This window comes from Rhinolophus sinicus, linkage group LG01 (assembly GCF_036562045.2).
Source record: "Rhinolophus sinicus isolate RSC01 linkage group LG01, ASM3656204v1, whole genome shotgun sequence".
Lineage (NCBI taxonomy): Eukaryota > Metazoa > Chordata > Mammalia > Chiroptera > Rhinolophidae > Rhinolophus > Rhinolophus sinicus.
In genome coordinates, this window is record NC_133751.1 from 187609 (window position 1) to 205844 (window position 18236).

At 51.4% G+C, this 18236-nt stretch overlaps 1 protein-coding gene across 13 annotated transcripts in view; it reads right to left on the reverse strand.

The window, feature by feature from the left end:
* The window catches only part of PCNT (pericentrin), a 111755-nt gene that overhangs the window by 15811 nt on the left and 77708 nt on the right, over positions 1 to 18236 (reverse strand). For 11 of the 13 annotated variants that reach the window (XR_012492119.1, XR_012492102.1, XR_012492108.1 and 8 more), the window contains 11 exons: positions 14788 to 15663; positions 13826 to 13999; positions 10152 to 10841; positions 9236 to 9338; positions 8112 to 8263; positions 7167 to 7337; positions 6406 to 6555; positions 5734 to 5929; positions 4140 to 4362; positions 3806 to 3956; positions 2352 to 2984 (listed from right to left, as the gene is read on the reverse strand). Coding sequence is in view for 10 of the 13 variants with exons in the window: in XM_074319981.1 (XP_074176082.1) it covers positions 2352 to 2984; positions 3806 to 3956; positions 4140 to 4362; positions 5734 to 5929; positions 6406 to 6555; positions 7167 to 7337; positions 8112 to 8263; positions 9236 to 9338; positions 10152 to 10841; positions 13826 to 13999; positions 14788 to 15663 (3519 nt within the window). In the remaining 3 variants the exon portion in view is untranslated. Of the gene's footprint in view, positions 1 to 2351; positions 2985 to 3709; positions 3957 to 4139; positions 4363 to 5733; positions 5930 to 6405; positions 6556 to 7166; positions 7338 to 8111; positions 8264 to 9235; positions 9339 to 10151; positions 10842 to 13825; positions 14000 to 14787; positions 15664 to 18236 lie in introns of all 13 variants that reach the window. The other 2 variants (XM_019717059.2, XM_074320090.1) reach the window with 2 other exon arrangements.

Consider the following 18236-nt stretch of genomic DNA (forward strand, 5'->3'; position numbering starts at 1 on the left):
CCCTTTCAGTGTATTGTGGAGAACAGTTAAAAATTTAACTTAGAAAAAAACATTTTCTTTGTAATTGTGTCTTTCAAGTTACCACTCAATTTAAAATACATTAAAAAAAAAAGAAAATCAGGTAAAAGGGCCTGGCTGTAAACTTGATATATGCTTTGGGGAACATCTTGAAAGCACCTGGAGGCTGCAGACCTTTCTCCCAGGGGAAAGGCCAGTGCACACGCGTGCAGCACAAACCCTGAACACATTCTGGGCTCTGAGTCACCCAGGCCCACCCAGCGACTTGATGCCACGCTCCTCCTTCACAAAACAACTAGCAGTGCCGCCCGACCATGCTCTGTCCACTCTGTCACTCCTCCCAACTATTCTTCTCCTTTCCAAGACTTCTGGTGACAAAACATTACAACTATTTTAAAGGGTGAGTAACACAGTAAAAATTGTTAACCATTACTTACACACGCTATAACATGGATGAACCTTACAAACATCAGGAAGAAGCCAGACACAAAAAGCCACCCATTGTATGATTCCATTTATAAATTCCAGACAGGAAAATCCAGAGAGGTTGGAGGTGGATTAGTGGCTGCCAGGCGCTGTGGTGGGGTGGGGGGTGACCGCTGACAGGCAGGGCTCCATGCTTGAGAGATCAGCGTGTGCTAAAGCCGAAGGTGGGGGTGAAAGTACTAAATTGTGAAAGCACTACAAACTGCTGCCCTGTGCCCCTGAAATTGTCAACTCAGTGGTGTGTGGGTTGCGTCTCAGGAAAGCTGTTAAAAATATTAATCATGTCCTCATGTGAACTTATAAAACTAATTCTATAGCATTTTGGAATCTGATTTATCCTTGTAACATTTAGAAACTTAGAGTTTTCTTAGGAACACATATTCATTTCTCAACTATATCACAGCAGGCTAATCACTAAAAAGACCAGGTCGTTGGTTTTCCCTGTGCATTTTTAAAAACTTTTTATAATTTCACAAAATACCAAACCAGAAATTGTGAAGGTATTTTTTCCAAATTAAAAAAATATATATTTTTAAAGAAGTCAAAATAAATGTCAATGTATGAGAAGATACAGGATATAATTTCCTCAGAAAAAAGGCTTTTGGTTGACATAAAATGTATCTAAAATTAAAGCTCATCTAAAAATTAAAAGAGGGAACACTATCCAGCTCACCCTGTGAGGCCAAAATCATCCTGATATCAAAAGTAAAGACACCAGAAGGAGATAAAACCACAGACCAACATCCCTTATGAACACAGATGCAAAACACAGTGAAATCCAGCACCATATGAAAAGAATTATATATACACGAAAATCAAGTGGGCTTCATCCAGGGCAGGCAAGGATGGTGTGACCTACGGAAATCGATGCGACACACCCACCAGCAGAATGAAGGACAAACCGTACACTTCAAAAGATACTAAGTAAACCCAAAACTCTCATGATTCCAACAAAAACAGAAAACGTTGAAAAATCTAGGAAGAGAATTCCCTCTGATAAAGGGCATCTGCGAAAATCCCACCACTCCCATTGTACTTAATGGCGAAAGACTGACGGCTGCCAGACAATTAGGAACAGGCCCAGATGTCCCCTCACCACGTCCAGCATTGCTGCCCTGGAAGCTCCCGCCAGGACAATCAGGCAGGAAGAGGAAACGCAGGCACCAGATTGAAAAGGAAGAAGTCAAACTATGCCTACGTGCAGGTGGATGTTCTTGTGCCTGGAAAATCCCAAAGAATCCACCACAGAAACACTGGAACTGATAAACAAGTACAGCTAAGCTGCAGGGTGAAAGGTCACCATAGAAAAAGCCACCGGATTGCTACACATGAGCAATGAACAACCTCACACTGAAGCTGAGAAAGTAAGTCCATTTACAACAGCATCACAGACATTAAAATATTTAGGAATAAATTTAACAAAAGTGCAAAGCTTATCATCTCAAAGTTAGAAAACACAGTTGAAAGAAATTAAAGAAGACATAAATAAATGGAGAGACCTTCCAGTTTCATGGTGGGAAGAGTTAACCTTAAGGTGACAAGACTCCCCAACGCGACCTACAGTCGGTGCAATGGCTACCAAAATCCCATGGCCTTTCTTACAGAAACAGAAATGCCAGCCCTCAACTCATGTGGAACTGCTAGGCCCCACATATCCACACGACCTGGAGGAACATCCAAGGTGGGGACGTGCACTGACTGCTTTCCAAACCTGCTGCAGGACTGCGGGCAGTGGGGCAGCCGGTGGACGAGAGCGGCCGGAAGCGCCCTCATCGCGTGGCTCGTCCCTGGTCCCTGCCCTACCAACTTAGGCCTACATGCTCACATGCGCCGAGGGCGGCTCTCACCAGTTTCTCCTTGTCTCTCTGCCACTTCCTCCATTTGTCCGCGTCTGCACAGCTCTGCCTCGTCCCCGCTCTCCTCTGCGTGTCCTGGTGTCCTTGCTCTGCCAGCCTCGTGTGTAACTGCTCTACCTGTGCCTGTGGCCACACAGGCGTCTCCCCCTCTGTCTCCTGATTGCAGCTCAGCTCAGGCCTGGGGGTCTGTAGGGCCTGCACGGTAGCCCCTGGCATGGCACTTACCTCCTTCTCCCTCTCGAGCTCTTGGCAGTGCCCCTGTGCCTCAGCCTCCGGCTGCTGCGGGGCGGCCTGCAGCTCTGCCACGCGGGCCCTCTCATCCTTCAGCTTGCGCGGCACGGTGGGCTGCCCTGGCGGCACCTGTGACCTCCGACTGAGCCGCTCGGTCAGGAGGCGCTCATGCTGCAAGGCCTCGGACAGCTCCTGGGAGCGGCCCTGCTCAGCCTCTAGGCGCCTGCGCAGCTCGGTTAGCCGGCCGCGCTCTTGGGCCAGTAGCGCCTCGCAGCGCGAGGCCTCAATCTGCAGCTCCCGCTGGAGGTTGTCCTTTGCTGTCTGCTCGTGTTTCAACGTGACACACAGTCGATTGTTTTGAGCACACTGCTTCTCCAAAGACACTCTCAGCTCCTGTCCGGGGGAAATGAGAGGGAGGATCTGAAATCAGGAGGAAGGCTGTTTTCCAGCCAAACTGCTGTTTATATCCTTACCCAGCAGTCACACCTTTTGAAATTGGCCGGGTGGGTGAGAGAGGACACGGGGCTGACCCTTCAGTAACACGGGGGTAGGGACGCCGACCTCTCTCCAAGCCAAAAACCCACGCGTGTAAGTATAGTTGGCCTCTGCACACACAGACCCACAACTGCGAAGCTGACCCTTCAGCAACGCGGGTGTGAACTGTGCAGGTCACGGTAAACAGTGGTCAGCTGACAGACACCCACACCCGAGTGGACCCACGCCGTCCACACCCGCAGTGTCCAGGGACAACTGCACTGTAACTATCTTGTTACTCGGAAAAGTTGCTCTGGGTAAATGCACAATGCTCCTGGCCCCGTTCCCGCCTCAGGAGAACCAAACATCCAGGACACCCAGACACACACACACACCCAGTCTGCACTGTGGAAACACAGCTGCACTGTGGCTGGGAACTCATGCTTGGCCTGCCCAGGACCACAGAATGCCCGCTGGACACATAGTCTTGGAGCTGCCAAACCAAACGCAGATTCACACAACCCACATCGTGCACAGGAGTTGGGTCCTGCCACCTACGCGACGCGGCCTGACACAGGCCTCTGAGGCTGCGCCTCGTGTGTCTGCCCAGCACAATCAAACGGTTGGAGATGGTGGGGACTGACCAGCATCGCGGCCACCACACTGTCACTGCAAAGGTCACCCAGACGAAAAGAGCCACCGTAGCGGCTCCCGGCTCCAGCCGGCCCGGTGGCGCTCACCCCCAGGGCTTGGGCGTGCTGGGCCTCTGCGTGCAGGCGCTGCAGCCGCTCGTGCTCCAGCCGGCCCTGCAGGGCTCGCTCCTCCCCACGAGCACTCTCGAGCTCCTGCAGCGCGGCCCGCAAGTCCTCCTCCTTGCCATCCAGCACGGACCTGTGGGGAGACGCCACTGCACACGGGCCCACGGCACAGAACGCTCAGGTGCGTCGCGGGCCAGCCCTCAGGACCCTGCCGCCCCCCTCGTCTTCTGCACCTGGGCTCCACGCCACTGCAAACCCATGGGAGCAGGACGCTTCTGCCAGGACCGGGGCCACACTGACCGGAGCACAGCCGTACCTCAGCTGCAGGACCTCCCGCTGCACGTCGCTCAGGGACTCCAGCAGCCTCTCGTTGTCCTGCTTGCACTCGCAGAGCTCCGACTTCAGAGCTCGGACTGTGTTCTCCTCCACCAGCAGCAGCTGCCGGACGTCACTGGCTTTCTCCTGCTCTTCGCTGAGGGTTTTCTGGAGATCGCTCGCTATACATTTTTCCTGCTCAACTTTGTATGCCAGTAACTCAACTAAGAAAGAGATAGAAGAACATAAAACAGCATTCATCACGAGGCCAGAGAGCTATATGAATAACTTAATGAGTTCCAGACAAGCCAGTAGAGGGGTGCAGAGAGTGAATGAAGCTTCGGTGACCTAGAAGCCGTCAGTTATGATGGAGCCACATTCCTTCTTCTCGTCACTGGCTTCACCGTGCATGGCACCAGGCCGTGGCCTCCGGGCGGTCAGAGAGCGTGCATGACCCACACCAGGCATGCGGGCACGCACACTCGACGTGGCTCCCGGGATGGGCCACAAGCCCGCTCCGCCCCTGTAGCAATTCAGGTCTGGAGTCTCCCCAGAGACAGAGGCTGCAGCTAAGCCGAGATGGACCTGCACGTGGGAGGCCGCTCAGAGCCCACCATGCCTGGTGCCAGAGGCCAGGTGTGGCCTCTCGGTGGTCACTCTAAAATGCCATCCCACCTGCCGCTTCTACATTGAATGCCTCCAAAAGAGCCAACCCCAGCCCGGACAGCTTTCCTGGAGAATTCTCCCAAAACTTAGGAAATAAACCCAGTTCTGTACAAACTTCTCTGGAAAACAGAAGGGGTATAGACATGTTTCAATCCTCCATGAGGCTAGTGTTACTCCAACACCAAAACTGGAAGAGAGGAAACGACAGACCAGTAGCCCTCATGAACGCAGATGCGAAATATTGCAAATCCAGCCCAGAAACGCTAATGCACCACGACGAGGAGTCACGGCCAAAACGTAGGGCTGTTCCACTCGACAGACTCAGCCCATCATTCATCCTCCACAAGTAGAGAAGGCACTTGGCAGAGCTGGCAGAGCGCGTCTGTGACAATCACAGCTGACACAGTGTTTAGGGTAAGACACGGAGGGCTTCCCTTATGGCCGGGCCAGGGGATCCATTCATGGCATACTCACCGGCCTGAGCCGTGCAGGAGAAGGGAGGTGGGGAGGAAAACGTAAAATGCTTTTATTCACAGGCAACACGAGTCTCTACATAAACAGCTCAAAGAATCTAACTAAATGTAGACACTATGACAGCTGCTTGAGCCCAGTGCACGCTGCGGGGTGTCCCAGACACGGTCCTGCTGGTGCCCGGCACACCTGCTTGGACATGGGCGCCCCCACCGCCTGCTGGGATCCTGGGCAAGGCCTCTGCCCTGACCGCTCTCAGTCGTTTTCACTCAGAGTTCTAAGAACCGAGAAACGCTGCAGCCAGTGTTCTGACGACAAGGCTGCTGGGCCTGCACTCAGGAACCTGAGAAAGCAGGACGTCACTGCAGCCCCAAACCCAGTGCTAGGCAGGCCGGGGGACTCTGCTACCCTGACGCCGTCTCACCAAGCCGGGGCCACGCCGCCGGGGCCGTACCCACCCTGCCTGCGCAGCTGGTGCTCCCGCTGGCTCCCACGGGCCTCCGCACTGGTCAGTGCCGCGCACAGCTGCTGCAGTTTCTCCTGGTTCTGCAGGTGCGTCAGCCGCAGCTGGGCTCGCAGGGCCTGGATCTCGGACAGCAAGCTGCTCCTCTCGGACAGATGCAGGCGCTCCGGCGATTTCTCCTGCAGGGCCTCCTGGACACGTGTGAAGGGGGGAAAGCAGTCAGACTGGAAGGCTCAGGGGAGGGGAGCCCACCCACATGGGAAATGGAATGTGACGGAAGAACCCTGAGTGCTGGCGGCCCCAGGAGCAGCCCACCCTCTGCACACTCGCGCCTCCAGTGTTGCTGCTACAAGCTGTGGACTTGGGAGTCCCTAATCGTGGGAAAGCCTACTCGCCAAGCACACATGTGACCGTCCGTCCCCAGAACCTGGAGCTGGTGCAACAGGACGCTAAGCTCGTCAAGGGCCAACACCCTCCGACGTCTGACCCCGGGCGCTGTGATCACAGCATAGGGCCAGGCAGCGTGGAGATGCTTTTGCTTTCGAGGAAAGGCCGGTTATTTCCAGAACGGAGTGAAGTGTACAGGAGGACAACTTGCACACAGAAAAACTGTGTTACACCCGGACTGAAGGTCGGGGGCTCCAGGGTGAATGAGGCCCGAGCTTACCTGCTCCAGCTGCTGCGACAGGAGGGCCACGGGGCCATAGCCGTGCCCTCGGGGCTGCAGTGCCGACAGCATGTCCTGCTCCTTTGCAAAGGCTTCCTGGACAACCTGCAGGAACTCTCCTCTCCAGTCAAGGCTCATGCCGGGAGGTTCCTGAAATTGGGAGCAAGGAGCTCAGTTGGCACAGATGCTCCCGGCAGGAGAGCAGACACGAGTGCCCAGGACCGACCATGCAGGGGCAGGGAAGGCTGACGGTGCTGGGCAAGAGGGGAAGAAACACTGCAGATGGCGGTGAGATCAGGCCGAGCGAACCGCAGCAGGAAGCCTCTCCCACCACGAGGCCCTGGGCCCAGGGGAGGCCCAAGGTGGCCACTGAGGCGGGTATGTGCGTGCCAGAGCGCATGGAGCACAGAGCATGGGCCAGCTCTGGCGGCTGCCCTCCAGCCCCTGCTCTGGGCCCCTCCTCTGCAGGTCCAGCCTGGGTCCTTCCCCTGCTCCCCCACACCCATGGCAGGCTGGCTCCCCTTGGACGTGGTTCTCATTGGGCCCTCGCCTCAGCACTGCCCCATCCTGACCCCCACGCCACCTACCCAAGGCCTCTCCTGCCCTAACAGGGCCTGGGCCGGGCCGGCATGTGGCCAGGAGCCCGGCCACCCTGCCAGACACCAACCACCTCTTGTTCCCTATTCTTGCTTAATTTGCCAAACAAACCCCTCAGAGTGGCCGAAACCCACGGTTTCTGTCTCTCGTGAACATCTCTGTACCTTCTCTCCCTTTTGGGGTGCTGGCAATGCCTCCAACAGGCTTTGGCCCCCCCACGGGAAGCCCTCGAGGGGGGTGCTCGGCTCGCCCTTGCCCAGCGCGCTGGGGGGTCCACGGTATTCAGACAGGGCCAGGATGTGGCGGCTCTCGTCACACACCATCTGCAGCAAAGCCTGCAGCGGGACATTTCAGAAAGAGGAGACATCAGCTTCAAACTACCGGTCCCTGGTGGCCCTGCCTTTGCGGGGACGCCTGCACTGCCTTTGTGCTCAAGAGCAGAGCTTGCGTCCTAACCGCCAGCTTTTTAAAAGTCCCACCCCCATGACCGGCAGGGGCAGCAGAACACTGCTTTGGAAAGGGTCAATTTCTGTTGAAGCCATTCCAGGGTGGCCCCCACGACTTGGCCATCCCATCTCCTTTCTCATGGACACTGTCCCTCCCCTTGGCCTGGGAGAAGCTTGGGGCAGGGCCTGGGGCCACCTCCCACGACAGGTCATGAAGACGTCATGGGCTGCCCTGGCCCCCCTGGGACCGCAGCTGCCAAGCCCTGAGGAAGCCCCATGGGAGGCCTGGGCACTTGTCCCAGCAGACGGGTGACGCCTGCAGACGGCACCAGGCCAGTACTGACGATCTCAGTCCTCCAGTGGCCCCAGGAGCCCAGACCCAGGGCACAGAGAAATGTCCCCGAGGCCTCCTGTCAGAGTCCCTGCCCACAGGCCCTGTATTACAGAGCGATGGGAACGGTGACATCCATGGTGGCCGTCTACATCCTACCCAAAGGGGCTGAGAGGTGATGGCTTCCCCAGAGCTGTCCTTGCGGGTAAGTTGGGGTGAGGACAGCGCCCCTCACGTCCCCAAGGCATGAAGTCAGCCTCTGCGCATGGTGGGCCTTTCCTGCGGCAGCACGGCCCACGGCCACACCTCACCCCGCTCCCCACGGCAGTTACCTCAACGTGCTTCGAAGGGACCACTTTCTCCTTCATGGCTTCCAGCGGCCGTCGGAAACTCCACGAGGCAGGAGGGGGCGCTGCTGGACTAGCAGTGGGGGCGTCCTGTCCTCCTAGGCTCTGGGTGAGTGTCTCTACTCCATCGCCATCACCTGGAACACACCACCAGGTGAGGGACTAAAATCAGAACGCTCGGTGGGGGGCAGAGGGCAGGCAGACCCCACCATCCTGCTGGGGAGCGGTGGCTGCAACTCCTCTCCCTGCAGAAGACACCGAGGGGCCACCAAAGACGGTAACATCAGGCAAGAACTACATACATGAAGTCGGGAAAAGTGTGTTTTGCACCTTTCAAATGGTAATGTCCATCATTTGAACATAAACCTTAGGGATCTTGGCTCATTTTACAGATGGGGACGTGTTTCTTCACCCCTCTAAGGACAGGACAAACCTGCAGCACAGCACAGAACAAGCACCTCAGCAGACAGGCGTGCAGGGCCTGTCCTCTCCAAACCCAGGGCATGAGGACAGAGGGGCTGGGGGCAGGAAGAGAAAGACACCGGCAAGGACTGGCTGGGAGCCGCTGGGCCAGCAGTACACATCTGGCCAGGAGGTGAGCACCAGCGAGTGGGCTAGGGAACCACGGACCAGGCCTAGAATCTGAGGTACCGGGAACCTGTCAGACACGAGGGCCCTCAAGTCAGAATGCAAAGCCCCTCAGAAGCATGTGGCCCCACTCGTCCCTCTGCCCTATAGCCCATGGCCAGTCCAGGATGGCTGGGAGGGAACTCACACTCTGGACCCCAGAGGGGGCCCAGGGAAAAGCAGCTGCAGAGCTGCCCTGCTCGTCCCCAACAGCGCCCAGCTTGGGGCTGGGAGGCAGGGGGCTGTGGGGTCCTGGGGGCTTCCAGTTGCTGCTTTGGCCGCCTGCTAAGGAGTCCCAGTTCTCAACAGACTGAGAAAGCTTCAAACACAACTGAGAGAAACAGACAGATACTAGGGAGCACGCGCTGGAAGAAGCCCGTGTCAGCACCGGGACCTGTGAAGGATACGCAGGCCCTCTGGGTGCCCTCTGGAGTCCGAAACTACAAAAAATAAAAGGTTTACATAAAAGGTGACGGACTCACTTTTTTCACTTTCATCGCCTTTTCCTTGTAACCCAAGAGGGGGCGATCTTGACTTTTCTTGAGACTCAAGAGACGTTGTGATAAAATCCTCAACATCTTTCTCCTGTTCAAACAGGTGGAATTTTAAATGGTCACAAAATAACTACATCATGGACCTGAACTTACCATGGGGAAACTTTCGAAGGCTGACTTTATCACCTTCCCACACAAAACGCAAACAGAAGTGTTCAAAGCTCCTGGACACACAGAGGTCACACACTTTTGCGAATTTAATCAAAGCCACCCACAGTTCTCTAGGAGCAGTTCAAACAAGCCACTAGCAAACATTTCAGATTAAAATGTTTTTGCACAAAATGGTCATTTATGGATACTTCAGGTAACACGAGTCCCCTAACTTTTTATTTTATTGAACCCACGATACACAAAATATCAAAATTATGTTAGGAAAAATATAATCTATCTGAAAAAAAAAATAAATGGAAGTGTTCTTGAAATTAATTAGCATTATACGTGGAGCTTCTGAAATATGCAATACAACTGAAAGTAAAGCTAAAACACACATTCCAGATGAAGACGCCGGATGCAAACCGCACACGAGGACGAGTTCATGACCGGACTTGTCCACATCGGCGTTAATTCAGGCACTTAGTCCTGGGGGGACTTCTGAGGAGGACGGAGGCACCTCCCACAGTTCTACGAACCACTGGAAGGCCTCTCAGTGTTCACGTCCCAGTGGCTTTGGGTCTGTGCTGACAACACTGACTGTCACTACACACAGCTGACGGGACACTGAGGGGCCTGCCCACACCCGCCCACAGGCCTGCCAGGAGGTGAACCAACAATGCCGCCGCTGTGACACCACGAGCCACACAGACAGTCCCATGACCCAGGACAACACCCAAGGGGTACCACCTACCACAGGCGTCCGCTGCACGTGGGGGTCAGCAGAGGGAGCCTGGTCCACAGCTGCCAGGGACTCAGCCCAGCAAGGGGCCTTTGCTGCTGCTGACTCGCCCCGGGAGCAAAGCAGCCCCTGCTGGTCAGCCTGGAGCAGCGAGGTGCTCGTCCTGTCGCTCAGGGAGGCGTCCAAGCAGGGCGTCACGGGCAGGCTGGGCAGCGGTTCGAGGGTCGAGTCCCTCCTGACAGCCTCAGGGGAGCTCCAGGACACATCCATAGCGCTGAGCGCGCTCTTCAAGGGCTCGGCCCCCTCGCTGCGGGTCAGGTCACTGCAGCTACTGTGCAAGCTCCCGAGTGACCCATCCTGCACATCTACCTTCTCTCCCATGGGGACATTTGGCTTTTCATTTCTTATCCACGAATCCTGATTTCCAATAACGTCAACTAAATCCCATGTGGTTTTATTGATAGTAAATGCTTCCACAGGAGGCAATTTGTCAGTTTCTTCACCGTTATTGGAACTATCACTCAAACTGTTTTCTAAAACATCAGAAAATGCCAATGGCTGTTGAGATTTGAAATCCTCTGTCTCAATGTTCTGGAAGTTCATAGAATATACCAGACAGTTCAGTTTTTCTTGAAGTTGTTTCACCTGACTTATCAGATCAACTTTCCGCAGCTTACAATCTTCCAGCGGTTTCTCCTTATTCTGTAGGTAGAAAAGAACACGCAAACAGTAAAATGATTGAATTAATTACATGGTGTAACATTTGTCTGTCTGGTATTTGTAAGTCAATTTCAGAGACTGTCTGTGTGACCAATTAAGGATGAGATTCCATGATGAGTTCTTTGGTCCCTCTAGACTCCTAAGATTTCAAGCTTTTTAAAATTTTTTGAAAGTCAGAGTCAAGGCTTACAGCTCACTGCCTAAAAGACAACTGCTGAAGAAGATTCTGGGAAGATGGTGGAACAGGAAGCACCAGGAGGCTGTCTCCACCTGGACAGCAACTGCACTGGCAGAATCTTATCTTTGGAACTACTTTGGTAGTTTGCTGAAGGCTTGTAACTTCCAGATGAAAGCTTAGACAGTAAACTGTGGTCACTCGGGATCAATTCCCCCTCTTAGCAGAATAGCAGCTATCTGTAGTCCAAAACCAGGCCCACAGCAGGCGACCATGTATGTGTTCCTGGAACAGCTTGTACAGATTTGGGAGCTAAGGTGGGCAAAAGACCCTGTCCTCCAAACACTGGGGATCTGTGCTCCGACTGTTGCTTCTGACCGGGGATGCATACAGAGATGGGAGCCCTGGCTACGGCGGCCCCTCCTGCTCTGGATGAAGTGACTTCCAGAGACTTGAAGGGCTGGTGCCCATTTTTCTATCCCTTCATTTTTTTCTTTCTTTTGGGGATAAATTAAAAACAAGGACATTCAAAATCAACTACAATACAGAGGAAATTAGAAAGTGACTGTGTGTGTCCAGGGAAAGGCATGGGCTACAGAAAGAGCTGAAAGACCCTGAGCTCACATCGCAGGCTGATCCTCAGAACAGAGACAGCCTAAGACAATAAAAAACAAACACACACAATTACAAAAAAAACCAGCAAACCCTGAGGAAGAGGGAGACTCTGATTTCCAGATTTGCCACATTAGATTCAAATGCGCAGTGTTCAACAACAACAAAATCATGAAGCATACAAGGGAACAGGAAAGTATGACCCATTCAGAGAAGAAAAATACATCAACAGAAACTGTCCCTGAAAAAGACCTGATTGCAGATCTACTAGACAAAGACTCTGAAACAACTCTCTTAAACATGCTCAAAGAACTAAAGGAACACATGGAGAAAGTTAAAAAAAAAAAAAAAGAAGAAGAACAAAAAACACTAATGTTTAAACAAAACAGAAACATCAATAAAGAGATAGAAAACTTGAAAAGAAACCAAAAAGAAATTCTGGAGATGAAAAGTACAATAACTGGGGGAAAAAAAATTTTTCACTAGAGGGATTCAAAGGCAGACTTGACGAGGCAGAAGAAAGAATTGGTGAAGTTGAAGACAGACGATGGACGTTATTGAGTCTGAGGAAAAGAAAGAAAAGAGATGTAGGAAAAGCACTTGACAAAATTCAACACCCTTTCATGATAAAAACATTCAACGTAACTAGGATTAGAAAGAAATGATCGTACATGACCATATTATGACCATACATAATAAAAGCCATACATGAGTAACACAGTGGAAATCACAGTCAACGGTGACAGACTGAAAGCTATTCCTCCAGGAGCAAGGCAAGGATACCCACTTTCACTGCTTCTCTTCAACATAGTATTGGAAGTCCTCACGGGAGCAATTAATAAAGAAAATAAATAAATAAAAGGCATCCAAATTGGAAAGGAAGAAGTAAAACTATCTATGTTCACAGATGATATGCTCTTACATGTAGAAAACCCTAAAGATTCCACAAAAAACTGTTAAAATAAATTTAAAAATTCAGCAGAGAACACAAAGTCAACATATAAAAATCAGCTGCATTTCTACATACGAACAATGAACAATCTGAAAAGGAAACTAAGAAAACAATTCCATTTATAATACCATAAAAAATCAAAAAAGAAAATAATTAAGAGTTAACTTAACCAAGAAAGTAAAAGAGTTGTACGATGAAAACTACAAATAATTGCTGAAATTAATGGAAATGCATCCGTATTTATGGATTGAAAGACTTACTTAATATTGTTAAGATGTCAAAAGTGCCCACAGATTCAATGCAAACTTGACCAAAATTCCAATGACTTTTTTTTGGAGAAAGAGAAAAACCCATCCTGAAATTCATATGGGATCTTAAAGGACCCGAGAATAGCCAAAACAATCATGCAAAAGAACAAACCTGGAGGATTCATACTTCTTGATTTCCAAACTTACTACAAAGCTACAGGAATCGAAAAAGAGTGTTACTGACATAAAAACAGATATATAGTCCAATGGAATAGAGAGCCCAGAAACAAACCCTCACATGTACAATGAAATTATTTTTAATAAGGTTGCCAGAACCATTCAGTCAGGAAAGGATAGTCTTTTCAACAATGGTGCTGGGAAAACTGGACAAACACATGCAAAAGAATGAAGTTGGACACTTACTGAACACCATACACAAAAATTAACTCAAGATGGATCAAAGACTTAAAGTAAGACCTAAAATTATAAAACTGAGAAGAAAACATAGCTCAAAAGCTTCACAACAGTGGATTTGGCAATGATTTTTTAGATAGGTCACCAAACGCACAGGTAACAGAAGAAACGACAAATTGGACTAATTTTACAGACATTTCTCCAAAGAGAAATAGGCAAAGAGCCAATAAGCACATGAAACTATACTCACTATCACTAATCATTAGGGAAACGCAAATCAAAATTAGCTTCTAGATACTGTTCAAGTGGAATACTAGGAAATTTCAAAAACGCATCTGAAGAGCTGAGAACATAATGGAGTCTATTGGTGTGCTTGTCACCTCAGCGAAAATGCCAAAGATCGCTATGCTCATGATGGGCTCCATGCTTGCTGTGCCCAAGTAACTGTGCACCCCCCCACTCCTGTTGCCGAGCACCTCCAGACTCACGTGCACCACCTCCATCTATAACGCCCCCCAGGAGCCCCCTCACTCACACGCATCACCTCCATCACCCACCCCCGCACCTTGCCACGCGCCTCCGCACTCAAGCGCATTTCATTTTTCACCAGGAGCAGTTCAGACTCCAACTGCCTCTGGCAGACAGCGAGCACCGACGTCACGCTGTCTTGGTGGTGGAGACCCGCATGGTTCAATGTCAGCAGGGCTTTGGCAGGCTGCACATCACCCTTCACTGGGCTCTACAATAACAGAGAAAACAATGGTGATGCTGTAAGATGACGCTGACCACACGCACCACGGAGGTGCGGGAGGCCGGCTGCTGGGCTGCCGCAGGCCTGGGAGACCGGGAGCCCAGGTCTGGCCGCCTGCTTGGCCCACAGCAGGTCCAGAGGTCCGGCGTGGGTGGTGGGTGGCAAATCCTCCGAGTTGTACTGAAAAGCCAACTGAAGTTTGTTCCCAAAAGAAATGAGCTTGAAACATCTTACACTGGAAATGCAGGATAAAAGATGACATACTGGATTAGAGTTCAGGGGGATGGGTTAGGAGGAGGCCTAACATGGTGACCTGCCCATCACCAGATGTTCCCTATCAAAGAAAGGTGAGTTTTAACAAGCTTAAATAACTCAAAATGATAATAAGCTTAAACATCTACAAAACACTGAAACCCAGAGCCTCTCACTGCGGACATGTGTTCTGGCTTGAGGTTCTATGGGCCCTAAACAGGCCAGGGCCCCAGGCCAGAACAAAGCCACAGACTCGCCTCTCCTGCATGGCACCAGCCACCCACTGGGAACTGCGTGCCCCTGGCTCAGCACAGGGAGGAGAAGCATTAGGATAAAGAGAGACGGAGCAGGAGAGGAAGGGAAAGGATTCAGTTCCCTTCACAGAACACCCAGTCCCTCTGGTCCAGCTCCAGCACGCAGCCACCGTGTCACTGCTGCCAGGGCCAGGGATCCTCCAGGCCCCACGCTCCCCGACCTCAGTGCACACAGCCTGCACCTGTGGAGCTGCAGGGGCCCAGGCCCACCTGTGGGCCATGGTCATGGCCATGGGAGGCCTCGGTCAGCTGTCTCCTGCCCACGTCATGTTCCAACTCTTCCTTACAGAAGGCCTCGTCATCCCCGGACTCCAGTCCCTGGGCACTGCCCTCCCCAGGAGAGGGTGCAGGAGCCTGGCACGCCTGCTGCTCATCCAGCTCTCTCTGGCACTTCTGGAAGTGCAGATTCAGCGCCTGCAACTGGCGGCTGAGGCGTACGCACTGCGTTCGGAGCCGCTGCAGCTCAGGGGGCTCGTGCGTGGAGCCTGGGTGCTGCTGTTCCAGCAAGCGGCGGATGCGGGCAACAGCCGACCGCATGGCCTGCAGCTCGACGCAGTGGGCCGATGTTCGTCTGTGCAGAGTCTCGATTTCCAAATCCCTCTGGGCAACCGCCCAGTCCTTTGCTTTCAGGGCGGCCTCAAGCTCTCGGATGTGGGAGGCCACGCCGGGCTCTGGCTGGGCCAGCTGCCTCGCGGCAGCCTCCTCCACGCTGCGCAGACGCTGATGCAGGGCCTCCAGGGCCTGGCCATGCCGGTGTTCCTGATCGGCCAGCAGCCCGCTTAGGGCCTCCCTGGACGCGAGCGCAGCATGCAGTTCAGCCTGCAGCGCGGCCTGGTCCTCGGCTCCGCCCCTCTGCGGGCACAACAGCTCGCGTTCCAGCTCACTCTGGAGGTCCTGGGACGGGCCAGGACTGCGCTCCCGCTCCATGGGCCCCCCGAGGGACAGCTCCCTCTGCAGCCTCTCGATGACCTCGTGCAGTCGCTCGATTTCCTCGGCTTTCTCCTCCTGCAGCCGCTCCTGGTTCTCCTGCAGAGTCTCAATAATGGATTTCAGCTCCTTGACTTCTGAACTGGTGCTAGGCATAGCCTGAAAAAAGAGCCCGTTTCAGAGGCAGGCACCGTGCCAGCCCCACACGGCCTGATAGCTCTCAATCATTCTGCACAAGTGGGGACTTGGGAGCTTGAGCAAATAGTGTCACCAAATGAGCTGACACTTGGAAAAAAACCCCAAATGCTGCACCCCGACTACTTCAAGTTTCTCAAACTGGTCAAGAGGAAAGCCCGGTTGCTACCCAGCCGTCCGAATCCAGAGGAAGCTCCAACTCGGTCACTGGTCACTCAGAGACACCTTCATACTGATGTTTTCACCCCCTTTGAAATGTGTATTTAGTTATTATAACATTGAAATAAGTGTAATTTGTTTGGTTGTCCTAACGGGCACATTTAGATTTTAGGCGCCACTCTAACACTTGAGTAAGGAAGTGAGGAAATCGGGCTAGGGACTGTGCGTGATGAGGACTGTGACCGAGCCGGGCAATGGCATGCACGCAGTGTGTGACATGTCGGGACGGCCCCACACAGAGCACGGTACCACACCAGGCACCCAGAACGCTTTTACTATTTTGTCTAATAGGAAATGCTGTGCTAGTTCATCTAACCCTCAACAATTCTAAAGTAAGAAATGTTGGTATTCCTAACTTTAAACATGGGACAATGGAAACTTAGATATTAAATATCTTGCCACAACTACAGAAAGATAGTAAATGGAAGATCAGGACTGAAATCCATGTCAACATGGATCCAAACTCCATTGTCTTGAGATCACATCACTGGTAGTGACCAAAAAGTGAAACCTTCTAACCAATCTGTGTTTTAGTTAACAATCAGCCCATTTGTTATAGTTTAGTGCTTTGGTTCCTGAAAACTGACAGTTTCATAACAACTCTTGGTTTCAGTACTGCTTTTACACGCATATTGCTTCGCTTTACACGCATATTCAAATCCGGCCTACAGTTAAAGCAAAAATAAAAAACAAATTCACTTGCAGTTTGGATAGTATCAGCTACACAGGACCCATACATTTAGCGTATCTGAATGCCATACGGTATAGTTAGCAAAAGACAACGCGCTGGTGTGAAGTTAGACCCTCAATCAGCTCCAGGTCCCCCGCCCCCCAGCACTGAACGCTACAGGCTGCATCCCCCTACTCACGGGCAGCCGAGGGGGATTTAGGGTAATTCTGACTGTGTCCAGTGTGTGCTTATCCCCTTACTGCACTAAACACAGAGATGAAAAGGTAAACAAACAAAACAGCCACAATCACAACACAAATATTACATTTAAAATACTGAAGCCAGCACGTGAGAGTGGCTTTAAAATGGTAAACACTAAACTCTAAAGTAGGTCCTCCCAGACACAGTGCAGTTGGGGCAGGCGAGGAAGCAGCTGGCAGCGAAAGGTCAGGGCTCCCAGGGGCGAGCACAGCTGCAGGCCGGGGAATGGAAACAAAGCGCGACCTCGCGCCAAGAGCACATGGCTCCGTTTCCCACAGGTCCCATCGACAGGCAGAGGCCACCAGATGGGGAAGAGCCCTCTCTCAGGCTGTGCCCTCAGGTGGCACAGCCAGACGAGTGAGGCCCAGGAGAAGGGGCAGGGGTAGCAAGGACTGTGGCAAGTGACAGAGAAGCCAGGAAGGAGAACCCCAAACTCCGTGTGTTGACAACACCCACAATCGACCGCAACAGGCAAGTTGGAGCATGCACGTTGAGCCTGACCACCACTAAAACAAAAACCTGAGCCCTCGGCAGAGTCAAGTTCCCACAAGATAATTTGCAGAGTATCAAGGACACAAGTCAAAATATTCAAAATGCAAAAAAATCAACAACATGAGATCAATTCTGAAAAGACAACCAAGTGCAACCACCCTGAGATGACAAAGATGCTGGAACGAGCAAAACAAGTTAAAGTAGAGGTTACGGTTGTGTTCAAGAACATAAAGTAAGTTCAAGATAAACAAGAAGACAGGAAATCTCGCTAGATGGACAGAGACTATAGAAAAAAACCAAAGTGCTAGAACTAAAAATTATAATGGGAGAAATTCACTCAGTGGGCTTAAGAAAATCCTGGACGTGACAAAGCCCGCAAGCTTGAAGAGCCGTAGACATTATCCCACCAGAGGAAAAGAGAGGAAAAACAATACTGAAAATGCACACAGCCTCAACTACCCAGACGACAAGGTAAAGGTACGGCATGTTTGTAACTGGAGCTCCAGAAGAGAGAGGGGGGCAAAAACAAACAAATAAACACACAAACAAACCTCAATAATGGCCAAAAATTTCCCAGTATAAAATATTATTTTGAAAACTATTCAAATATATGGTGATGGAAGGAGAACTGACTCTGGGTGGTGAACACACAATGGGATTTATAGATGATGTAATACAGAATTGTACACCTGAAATCTATGTAATTTTATTAACAATTGTCACCCCAATAAATTTAAAAAATAAATTATAAAAAACAAAACAAAACAAAAAAACTATTGTAACCACTAAGGAAATTTAATCCATAATTTAAAACGATGGTAACTTGCCAGGCCCAGATGGTGTCACTCAACATTTAACAAATAAATAATACCAATTCTATACAATCTATTCCAGA